The sequence below is a fragment of the Xiphophorus hellerii genome, chromosome 7 (assembly GCF_003331165.1).
Source record: "Xiphophorus hellerii strain 12219 chromosome 7, Xiphophorus_hellerii-4.1, whole genome shotgun sequence".
Taxonomy (NCBI): Eukaryota; Metazoa; Chordata; class Actinopteri; order Cyprinodontiformes; family Poeciliidae; genus Xiphophorus; species Xiphophorus hellerii.
This window is the reverse complement of record NC_045678.1, coordinates 24,427,827-24,440,183: the sequence shown is the minus strand read 5'-3', so window position 1 is coordinate 24,440,183 and position 12,357 is coordinate 24,427,827. Positions and strand designations below refer to the sequence as shown.

Sequence of the window (12,357 nt, the reverse complement as noted above, 5' to 3'; positions counted from 1 at the left end):
TTGAGCTCTGTCTTGTATTTGTATTTTGCTGTCCAGTACCCAAGCACCAGTGCCAGATTGCAAATGGTGGATGCAGCCATTTATGTCTTCTTTCCCCTGGTGGGGAACACAAATGTGCCTGTCCCACAAACTTTTACCTTGCTGCCGACAACAAAACCTGCCTCTCCAACTGCACCTCCAGTCAGGTCAGCTCCTTTCTTCCTCCTTCCCCACCATGTCTACACCTGCTGTGATCATGTTGTTTGCTCCTCTGTTCTGATCAGCACTGTTCCACCTGAAGGCAAATTGCTTTACTTTCATGGGCTTTTTTTTCTGACATGAAGGGTGAAGGAAATGTTTGGGTATTGATTTTAACTCTGGCTTTGAAGAACGTAGAAGTCTAACCAGGCAGTCGAGAATGCATGTTGACTTCAAATTGTGTTCACCCACTCCTCTTCTTTTTTGTCTCTTTTATTCCAACATAGTTTCGCTGTGGGACAGATGAGTGCATCCCTTTCTGGTGGAAGTGTGACACGGTGGATGACTGTGGGGATGGCTCAGACGAACCCCCTGATTGCCGTAAGTGGGAAAAAAAAACATAAACTCTGGGGCAAAAACATGTTGGTTTTTTCTCTCTATTTCCTTGTTTTGGTTACCTGTTAGTCAGAGCTTTGACCTCTTTTATAATATATGTGCCATTTTTATTTCTAATTGCACACTGGGTTATGCTTGATTTTAAACAGCGGAATTCAAATGTCAGCCTGGGCGTTTTCAGTGTGGTACAGGCCTTTGTGCTCTTCCTCCCTTCATCTGTGACGGAGAGAATGACTGCGGTGACAACACGGATGAGGCTAACTGTGGTAAGTGGATAGTTTACTCTTCTGGAGTACCTGAAAAAATATTCATGTCATTCACTTTTTCACATGTTGATGTAAAAGCACAAACATAAGTGTATTTTATTGGGACTTAATGTGAGTTATTATAAAAACAAACAACTAGTTGATTATAGAATAGTAACCTAAAGATTCATACTTACAGAAACACACTTCCTTTTATTACAAATCATATAAGTTCTAAGTTAAGAGGCTCACTGGTAATAAAAGTGAACAGGATTGAAAGTAAACATGCATTTAGTCATTTTGTGGTTTTTCTATGGGTGTCATATTAGAAGTTAGACTCTGAAGGGAGTTAAAGAGGCTTAATGACAAATCCAAAGCTGCATGATGAAAGATAAACTGACATAAGAGCAAATAGTAAGAGGTTTACTGAAAAAAATACTTGGACACAAATTGAGCGGAGTACAAGCATTGCCCCAGACTCACCATGGGTAAATATAATGGGCAAATAGGGAAAATAACAGGATGCCTCGTAGGTGGATATGAACAGGCCCAGAATAAATGACCTCAGTTGATGAACGATTTGAACTAAAATGTAGACCACTCCTACAAGATGCACCGACCGTTCTCCGGATCACCAGTGCTGTGCATTGGCAGAAATCATGAAAATCCAACATTAATCATATTCCACTCATTTTCTTATTTTTCTTCTAATCTTATTCTTACAGATCCTAACCCAACTCATTTACATATTGTCAGGTTTTAGTCAGAATTGCAAAGTAATTAGAAGCATATTCAGAGCTTTTTAAAATATTTCTGTCGTACTTTTCTTACATTAAGTATTTAGTGTAGTGATAAATGTGTTTATGGTGTTTTTTCGTTTTGTTTGATGTTGCTCTCCCGCTTGCTGTTTTTCCTCCTAGAGACATACATCTGCCTGTCAGGCCAGTTCAAGTGCACCAGAAAACAGAAATGTATCCCTCTAAACCTGCGCTGCAACGGTCAGGACGACTGTGGTGACGGAGAGGATGAGACAGACTGCCGTGAGAGTTTGCAACATTACTTTTTATTGTCTGAAGTAACTATTAATAAGGCATTGTAATAAGAAGAATTGGATATGTTTGTGCAAGCACTTCAAAAAAACTAAAAATAATATATATAGTGCACAAAGTCTTTATGTATGTATTTTTTAAATTGTTACAGATCATGAAATAAGCATCCTAATTTAGCATTTTTTTTAAAAACCTTTATTTCATGCCTGTACTTGAACTGCATACAACACACCGTTAAGACTATGTAGTCCTCATTAGGCATTCTGGAGACAACTTGTGTTATGGCCTGCTCTTGTGAAAAGGGATTAGAAATTGAATTGCATAGAGGATAAGAGCAGATTTTGTCTGCAGTGATGTAACTCATCAGAATATCACACCCTATTCAAGACTTTTCGCCGGATGAGTTTGTCTTTCCGATGATTACAGAAGGGGTGAGAGCGAGGGAAGGAGATTGCGAGAAAGTCAGGAGGAGAAAAAAGACTTTAATTAAAGTGAAGCTAATTACTTCAGCCCTGCTTAAACTACCAGCATGATTGGATGTGTTTTTGAATACACTTTTGTAATGAACACTTCGCCATTCAAATTAAAATGCTATTTGAAACAATGTCACATTATATAAAAAAGAAGCTGCTCCTACCTTGTTGTAATATAGCATGAAAAATGAGGGCAAAGAAGATGTTCGTGAGGCATAATTTGCTTCTTCACTGTGTCTTGCATCGTGGTAGCATTCCATGATGAGTCAGGTCTTTCTATGGAGAAAAAAATTCATCCTGAATGATGAAAGATGTTGCTCTTCTCTTTCATACTCTTTTTTTTTCTGAATACAGCTGAAAGCACCTGCTCCCCTGACCAGTTCCAGTGTAAGGCATCAATGCACTGCATCTCCAAGCTTTGGGTTTGTGATGAGGACCCCGACTGTGCAGACGGGTCAGATGAGGCTAACTGTGGTGAGTTATGTGACATTAGTTTCCCAGAAAGAACACTCATATGAATCTGCTTAGATTGTGATTAATTTTACCCTTGAGTTTATTCTGGTCTGACTCAGAGTGATTCAGTCATGTTACTTGTTCCTCTGATCCGACTCTCAGCTGAATCTAGATGCCTTCAAGGCCACCTGCTAGCATTGTCAAAGATGTTCTTGCCAGTTAACAACACAAATTAACAATTTCGATACAACTCTTAACTGTCTAGTTACTAAAGAAGCAGTGGTATAATCTCTCAATTATAAAATCACACAATGTTTTGGTGGCTTGAATGGATGTGAGCTGAGTTTAAACTTTCTTTGAACCTGCAGTGAGAGAGTTTGTTACATCATGCGAAAAAGAGCAGCCATCCCTGTAGCGAGAACAGAAATGTAACATTACTGGTTCATTGTACCAACAAGGGGATTAAAATATCAGTGAAAATATGTTTTCTAAAACTCATGATACTTTTTTTGTAGATTAAAAGGCTTTCATCAGACTGAAAATTCAGTTCAAATCAGTAACTTCATTAGTTTTAGACTTGCTTCCTGTGTCAGAATCTCTTATAAAGAGATGACACAAAGTAATTGTTAAGTTTAAAATTATTGTTTGTTTTATATGTTTACGACTTTTGCTCAGACCTAGCAGTATCATCTGGGCTGGATGAATCAGCTTTTATTTTAACCAGTTTTAACTATGGCCTTTCACCTAAGGCAGAGATGTTGAGCTCATTTTCTTTTTGGGCCATATCAAGATCATAAATCTCCTCAAAGGGCCAGTTGTGGCACAATGTATCTGTAGAACAAACTGTTAAAATTTGATTTAGTAGTTGTCTCTGCATTCAGTTAGTACTTTTTCAAGGTATTTAATATTGAACATCGTTTAACATTGATGTAATCTGGTATTATACAAATAAAAACTGCTTTGATTTTATCGATTATTTAAAGTCAAAAGGACCCAGGCCTTCAGTAAGGCACATAAGGCTTCAAAATTCAGGTAGAGTTACTTTTTCCACATGCTGAGCAATGTAGTTAAATGACTACGTTGGTTGTCAACAACACCACAAGCACAGTGTTTGTATGTTTTAATATTTAAGTGCTGGTTCAGGCTCCCCTGTGCTGCATTTTTGAGAAATTATTTGAGCTGCAACGCTCAAAGTAAGATAAATTATACAACATATTAAAGGGCATTGGAGTGGGATGAAGGAAGTTTAAAGGATCCTGACCATTACAGTTTTCATGAAAAAAATCAAAACTTACCTTCAATAAAACTTGCCTTCAAGACCAGTTTCTTTACAATTTTTACTTTTGCACATGGTTGAGGACAAAACAAGAAAAATTTGATCACAATGGGAGGTTTTAATAAACAGTGACCACAGGAGGTACAGTCAGCTCCAAAAACAATAACAAAGCTTTCACAGCAGAGAAACCCATATCATTTCCTTATCAGTCCCAATAGAACATTGTTTCTTCATTTATGAGGATTTCAACAAGGAATTCATTAAAACTGTCAGCAGGAAAAAAAAACAAAAAAAACTTAAATTATTCCCTCACATATCTGGTTGTTTTAAACGAGCCAACAGGATTGTCAGATTTTTTTAATAAGCTGTTTATAAAATATACATTTTTAAGGCAAGGATGTCCATGTGATATTGCTATTGTCTGATCGCTATTGTCCGTTACTAGACGGTCTGAAAGCACTGTTCTTATTTTGATTTTTGTGCTTTCACACATATATTTAGTTCTGCCTAGGTGTGATGGCACTGCTTGATTTGATCATTCCCAGAATGGCTGTTCTTGCCAGATCTGAACATGGCCTGTGATGCAACAACCAGCACAACCAAGACTGATTTATTGCTTTTTTGCCTTTACTGTTAAAATTTAATTAGTTTTTTGTTCTGTTATGTTTTGATACCAAGTCAAGAAGTGAGAGGAAAGGGAGAGTGGGGTGTAAGATCCATGCAAGGGAGCACCAATATATTTGACTAAAACAGAATTAATCTTAAACTAAGCATATCATAAATTTGTAATTCCTCTGAAATGCTTATATGTTTATATGCAAATGCTATTAAACGGGAAAAAAAAGTATAATCTTCACACTGCAGTAGTTATGTACTTTTCTGTTTTTTTGTTGTTTTGTTTTTGATTTAGTGATTTTGTTTTTCTAGTTGATACATGCATCAACTCATTGTGGAGAAAATGGAGATTTGCTTTTTGGACAATTTTATTTTCAGCAGTGAGAAGGTAAAGTGACAGTAGTTGATATGGTTCACTGTAAGGGATATCAGGCTGGAATCCTGATACTAGATTCTTCCTTATCTCTTGTTTATAGATTATTTCTACCTCTTTCGCTGAGATACAGGCATTAAATAACTCCCACAAACCCTCACTTCTCCATATTTCCCTTAAATTACACCACATCTTGGAATATTTCAGTTGCTTTTAGGACATTTGTCTCCTGTCTCAGTACAATTGAAACGTAGGAATTATGTCCAGTTAGTTTGTTTTTGTTATGTGAGTTGATGTGGGGATGTTTTACTGTGACTGTCGCAACTATTTCAGAGCACAATGACTGGGTCTGGCTTTGACTAAACACCATCCAGTTTATCCTCATGCTTTGATGCTATGGATTTCTTTGTAAGCTCATTCTGTTTCATGTAGCATTGTTCTTTTTACTTCTGCTTCTAGGAGTGATAACCTTAGAAGATCCTCTAGCAAAGCTCAATAAGTAAAAATAAAATGAACCACTTTATGTTTATCACAGATGGTTTTTGCTCCTCAGATTGTTTGAGCAAACAAACTTTTAGCAAATGACTTATCTTCATTTATGCCTATTTTTTCTACACTTAAAACACCTCTGATAGCCAAAGAATGTTGTTCATGTCACTTTTTTAATGAGCTCTGACCCAAAAGAGTCATATTTCCAAATTATTCTCCCTTTTACATTTAAATGCGGAATGCAACCAAGCTGCTCCTTATTGAATTGCTGCCTCTTGCACCTTCCTGTTTCTCCGCCTGCTGTCATGTAAGAAAGAGATTCAGGCGGAATCTGCCACCTACTTCTTCACCCACGTCTCGTCCCAGCTGATAACGTCACCGGGGCTATTATCCCTCGATGATGTCTGTTGAAAGAATACTTTTATAAATTAAGTCAGGATAATTATATTTAAAAAAAACATTTTTGAAGAAATGTGGTGGAATTTTAAATAAACATTAGTCTAGTTGTTGTAGAATTCACTTAAGCTTCCATTGACTTATCTATGTAAGGATAATAATGCAGAGTAAAATGTCTGATGGAAATACCCAAAGCAACCCTGAACTGCTTCTATCTTACTTTTTTCTACTTAATAAGAATATATATTTGACTCCAAACACAAACATATTGTCTTAATCCATGGCTAGATATTATGATTTCATATTAAAATACTTGAGAAACTTTTCCCACTGCATGAGTCAGTATTTCTTTTTTTGTTTTCATAATTTTATCCCAGATAGTGTCCCAGTAAAAGCAGCCTACCCTGTATAGTGGACAATTAACCACACAGAGATGTTCTATGCTCATCATTGTCCCTGAAAATTGTGCCTTGAGAATATTAGTTTTCTATGTAAATATTCTGAAAGATTAATTCAAACCTCAGATTTAACTGAGTGAACCCATTATGTTAATATCTTGAGTTTATTGCTCTTGGTAATTGAACAAAAGTTGTTTTTTTTCTTTCTTTCTGTCACATTGTCAAGAGTACATCTTGTGAGATCATAATATAGAGCCTAAAATAGATAGGACAGTAAAACAAAACAGCATGGAATGCTCAAGAAGTATACATTTTCAGTACAGCAACTAATCAAAAAAAGAAAGCCAAACAGTATGGTAGAGTATTTCCCATTTTACTTCTCGATCACTGTCGCATCTTGTCTGCGATAATGCTGAAAGGAGCAGAATCACAGCTTGAATGTGGCTTAAAAGGAAACACAAGTCATACTTAGAAATGTTCAGTTTCGCCAACTTTTTGTCACCGATCGGCTGAGCAGACCTGGCAGCAGAGTCAGGTATTTCATCTTACGGTGTATTAGCTGTTTGAATGCATGCTGTGTTTTGAGCTCACAGTCAGACTTGCTCAGGGAAACCCTGAGGAAACGATGATTACACTTTAAAAATATGATAGCGAGTGCTGTATTAATATTCATGCTCTTTGAAGCCATTTTCCTCTGTATGCTTTTTTTTCTATTTCTTGCTCCTGATGAAAAAGATGAAAAGACCTGTGGACCTCATGAATTCCGCTGTGAGAATAACAACTGCATACCAGACCACTGGAGGTGTGACAGCCAGAACGACTGCGGAGACGGCTCAGACGAGGAGAACTGCAGTGAGTATACCTGACAACTTCACGTGCTGTTACCTCGGTTTACGTGCTTGTATACACTATTGATGCTTCGCACGCACCGTGAAGAATTTGACGCCCTTGAGGACACCTGACTGCTTTTCTCACCAACCATAACAACGCCTTGTCCCATTCTCAGAAATAATATATGCAGTTTGTGCATTCAGGGTGGTTCTTCTTTATCAATTCAACATGACTCAACTCCCTCTTTTAAGCGCACTCTTAATATCAGTGTTTCTTTTCTGAGAACAAAGTTAAGCGTAGACTCTTGGGCTACTTTATCTACTCATGAAGTGTCACTGCTAACCCACCTTGTTAAATCTCACATCCTGTTGTGTACTCAACTCTTTGTATTTGCGTGGGGGGAATTGTTTGCCTGTGTGTTGTATGAGCTCATGCATAGACTCTGTGTGCTTTTTTTTTTGCAGCGTGTGCACATTTTGCATGATTTATTAGATGCTTGAGCCTCCAAACCTATTAATGTCACTTAAAATGCAAATAAAGGCCAGTCAAGAATTGGATGGGAAAAAAGACATAAAGCAGCTGGACCAGCAGACAATAGAGGGGCTGCAAATCAGATTTTGCTGCAATGCCTGGTGGGAGTCTGTCTTACAGCACAACTCATAATACATGCCCATGGTTAGCTAACAGCCCATGATAACAAGGGAGGGCCCAGACGATGAATCTAATCCAGCTGTTTAGCACCAGTCTAATATTGTCCTTAGGGAGAGACTACTCCTAAATAGCAGGCACAAGATTCTTGGTTTCAGTGAGAAATTCTTACTCCTGATTATGAGAGCCACAATCAATGGGTATATTTTGACTTATGTTTATGCTTATGCATTTGGCAGACACTGTTTTCTAAAGTCTTTTAGCCTTTCCCAGTTTTGAATACAAAATTACACTAAAGGATAAAACATAAAGTTTTTACCAGGCATATGCTGATCCATATAGTTTAATTCAATCCAAGCCTTTTAAGGACATCTATTTGCAGATAGCAAGTCCCACACTGAAACTCTATAAAACCAATGAGCAACGTGAGCTTAAAATTTTACCATAATATGTTTTACTCTTAGTTGCAATAATCATAAATACATAATCAGCCTGGCCATTGCTTTTCTACACAACCCCATTAATAATAATTTCCTCTCAGTGCTCCGTCTGGGCTTTCTCTTATTGAAGAGGATTTCTCTGGTAGAATGTCCTCCAAACAGAAGGAGAGATTTTCTGCACTACTTTAAAATTGTAGCCTGCCTGTAGCTTACAGTAAACCAACAACATGTATTTAAAGTTAAGCTAGCATCTGGAATTGATTCAGGACAGTAATCATTTTTACCATTGCTTTAGCACAAAATTCATGAACATGTGTGAATTAATAAAATGTGGGTGTTCTGTTTCCTATACAGAGCCTGTCACCTGTAACCACAAAGACTTTGCCTGTGCAAATGGAGAGTGCATTTCGTCCCGATTCCGCTGTGACGGAGATTATGACTGCTTGGATAATTCAGATGAGGTCAGTTCCTGAGTTTTACTGTTTTTGTTTATTTTTAAGAATTAAATTTGCCACATAAAATGACTTCACAAGCAAAGCTATGACACCTACATTTTGGGCTGTCTGGCATGTGAGTTTTTATTAGCCTGAACAGCGAGGATGTCCATCATACCCCATTAAATCGTTACGTGTTAACTAATGTGTAATTAGTGGGTCAATAGGTAGCTTGCATTAAAATTAAAGGTTGTAATATCAAGAGTGTAATATCGTGAAAAGAGATCAAAACGACATAATTGGGTCACCAACACTCATAAATTACAGAAGCCAAATTATAGCATAGAGGTAATGTATTTTTCTCTGTATCTGATCACTTGTTCAGTTTGTCAGTACAGACATAGCTCAAGTATGATTTATTTTAAAATTTTATTTAACTCTTTAAAAATTCCTGTTTTAGTTATATTTCACTGTGCTGATATAAATCTCCTCGCCATGGTTGTCACACTAAAGAACAGTACAGGATATTTTACTGTGATGAATTATTGTACCTTCCAATGCACTAGAGCATGAAAAACCATATTAATTTGCTTTTGGTAATCCTAATCCTTCATGCCTGTAGACCTAACAAAGACTGGTTGTTTTGTTCATTCAGCCGCCTGAATATCTTTATTCTTAAAGCTTATAACTGTTTTTGTAATTTGACGCTGATAATATGTGACAAAATGAACCTAAATGCGCATTCATTTTAGCAGTGCATGGGAAAATAACATTTGCATTAAAAATGAAGAAATAAAGCCCTATTACAGATAATGTTGTTTTGTGATGCATAATACAAGGACAAAAGCTTGTTGTTAAAATTCATTATTCTTTTTAATATTTTGCCCTCGTTAACATTCATAATATTTGTTTTATATGTAATCTCTTGGCATGCAGGTGCTCCGACCCTAATTAACCCTTTGTGAAGTTTATCCCAAGTGTTCACTTTCTGAATTCATGTTTGCAAATACTTTTAAGTAAGACATTAAATTAAGGTCAAAAATAAACACCCAGAAGGAATGGTCCAATTTCACCCATTTAGTTTGGTATAAATGGGTGAAATTATCTTAAAGGAGTGTGTTTCTACTGGGCACGAGTCCTAACAGAAAAAAACTGAGAGGGTTTCTCATGACTTTGTAAAAGTAATGATTAAGTTCTTTTCAGAGTCCTCTAGCTGAGTTTAAAAACAGTTCATCTATTTTTTCAGAGAACTCAAAGCACATTTAAAAAAGCACCGCCTCTTCACCTATTTGCAAACCTTTGAAGCTATGGGTGGACTGTAAGGTTTGAGGACTGCATTAGTATATCATTAGCTTGCAGTAGTTGTTAAAGTTCAGTAACATTTTCCAGAATAGTGCCACCTTTGCATATTTTCATTTTATGACCAGTTTTATTGCTTTAACACAGATTGCTAGTTTTTAATGTCAGTGGGCATTAGTAGGTGTTTACTTATTATCAGCCAAATTAAGTAGTTGTTTTTAAGGGGGTTATGTAAAATTGACTATTTTGAGCTTTATGTCATGTTTGTACACTCCAGGTATTCAAAAGGTACTTGGAGTGTTCCTTTGATTCTTTCCTGCATGTTTGAGAAATCCTTAAATCTCTAGTAGAAGCCATTCAGAATACCTAAACGCTTGCTCATACAATGTGCTGCTTATTTCTACAAAGCTTCTTGCAACTGCAGTCTTAAGCATAGCTTTGTTGTTGTCCTCACAGAATACCCCTACCCCAAGACATCCACTCCCAGTTCCACCAAACTAGTAGCAGCAGCAATTAGCAAACACCTGGTTGAACTACCTGTCTGCTGAGCTTTTCAAACTTACAACTTCTCACTGCAACACGCCTAATTTGCGAATGCCATAATGAGAAGGATTGTTGTGACGACGAGCTGAAGGCAGAGTGTCAGAAAGAGTAAAGGTTTCTTTAAGAGACACATGTCCAATTTCAAAGCAATGAAGTGTAAAGTCAAATTTCTTTCATGTTATGTTTGATATACATAGAAAGGCAACAACTGAAGGTAACTTAGATACTTGATTGTGCTATGAAACAGCACTTATGACTGGAAAGTACATACCATCCTTTTAAAATAATTTTGCAATCCCTATTTCTTCCTCTTTTCCCTCAGCTCAGTGTTGAAGTTGAAAATCTTTTCAGTCCTTATCCCCAAAACAACCCAAAGGCTTTACAAACACTCTTTCCTCTTTGGCAGTTCTACTTTATCTTGGGGTTCTGTATGTTCTGTGCAGGATCTTAGCTGTTCCTAAGGTTATGCTCTTCTGGGCACAGAGTTCAAGGGATTTCCTCCTCTTTGAGTCCTGTTCCTTGAATTTTTCAAGTTCCTTCTTGATCAATCCTTAATGTGGCTGTTGATGTTGTAACCACTATTGCCCAATTGTCTGCCTAGTCGAAAACCTCACTGACTGGTTAGCCACCACTGCTTTGTCAGTTTAGTCAAGGACATCCTGCAGGATCTTAGTATGGTCATTCTCCATAAACCTTTGACTTTCTTACTGTGACTGTGGAGTTTCCTGTCTATATTTGGCACAAAAGTTAATCACTTAAAAACTAAGATCCAGTTAAAAATCTTATTTGTAACTGATTAGTATCACTAATCACTGTACAAAAACATTTTTTCTTTTACATTTAGTACAAACATAGATAGATTTACATATTCTAAACTAATATCTTCCTTTTATTTTGCTTAAGATAAGCTGTGTAGGAACATGTTTTATTGCTTGTGTTGTCAGCTTTTAATATTTTAATACAAATTTGTGGATCATCACATTATTTTTACAAAAGTAACTAATGATTTATGTAATGTATAATCATTGGTGTGAAATACAAATGATTATAAATCTAGATTCTTTTTTGTTTTTTTTTTACTTTCTTATTCTCTGAATTTGTTCTCAGAGAGGCTGTGAGGCGCGCTGTGCAGATGACCAGTTTCGGTGTCACAACAACCTCTGCATCTCACTCAAGTGGTTGTGTGACGGTCAAGAAGACTGCAAGATGGGGGAAGATGAAAAAAACTGCCATGGAACAGGTGTGAACCTAGCAAAATAACTCAAATGATTTTCATCTTTGCTCAAAGGATGGCTGCATGTTCTGCAGACAAACAAAATGTTCAGATATTGAGGTTGATATATTATCACATTATAACTAGTGATAAGTGAATGGATCTCTGCTTTGACAAACAGAATCAGTCCATCTTTGGCAGACTGCTGTGAAAGGAATCAGAGGAATTGAATAATGAATAAACTAGAAGTGTTCATCCCACCCCCAGATATTCAGAAATGGTTTTATTCATGTCTGTAGAAGAAACGCTTCACTCAGAAGCACGTCTTACAATCCAAAAAAAGAAAAAACTACCAAACTCCGTATCTCTTTGTCTATTTTGAAAATATATTGGAAGTGAAGGGGGCCCCTCAATATTAGTCAATAGGTTATTATTTGACAATTGATTTGAAGGATTTTTCAGTTTTCCTCTGCTCTATTCTAAGCTTACACCAATTTCTGTTCACTTTTCAGAATCACTTATCTAATCATTGTGTAACAGTTTCTCTATCTTGTGAATCATCATAAGAATGCTAGCGTTAGTCATTTTATTAATTTTTTTTCCTGAGAA

At 36.6% G+C, this 12,357-nt stretch overlaps 1 protein-coding gene across 4 annotated transcripts in view; it reads left to right on the top strand.

Moving 5' to 3' along the window:
- Window positions 1-12,357, top strand: part of lrp1bb (low density lipoprotein receptor-related protein 1Bb) — a 338,038-nt gene that overhangs the window by 281,920 nt on the left and 43,761 nt on the right. For 3 of the 4 annotated variants that reach the window (XM_032567548.1, XM_032567546.1, XM_032567547.1), the window contains exons 62-69: window positions 37-185; window positions 465-558; window positions 723-839; window positions 1,739-1,858; window positions 2,695-2,814; window positions 7,076-7,192; window positions 8,614-8,720; window positions 11,643-11,775. In XM_032567548.1, coding sequence (XP_032423439.1) covers window positions 37-185; window positions 465-558; window positions 723-839; window positions 1,739-1,858; window positions 2,695-2,814; window positions 7,076-7,192; window positions 8,614-8,720; window positions 11,643-11,775 — 957 coding nt within the window. The remainder of the gene's footprint in view (window positions 1-36; window positions 186-464; window positions 559-722; window positions 840-1,738; window positions 1,859-2,694; window positions 2,815-7,075; window positions 7,193-8,613; window positions 8,721-11,642; window positions 11,776-12,357) is intronic. The other variant, XM_032567549.1, reaches the window with a different exon arrangement.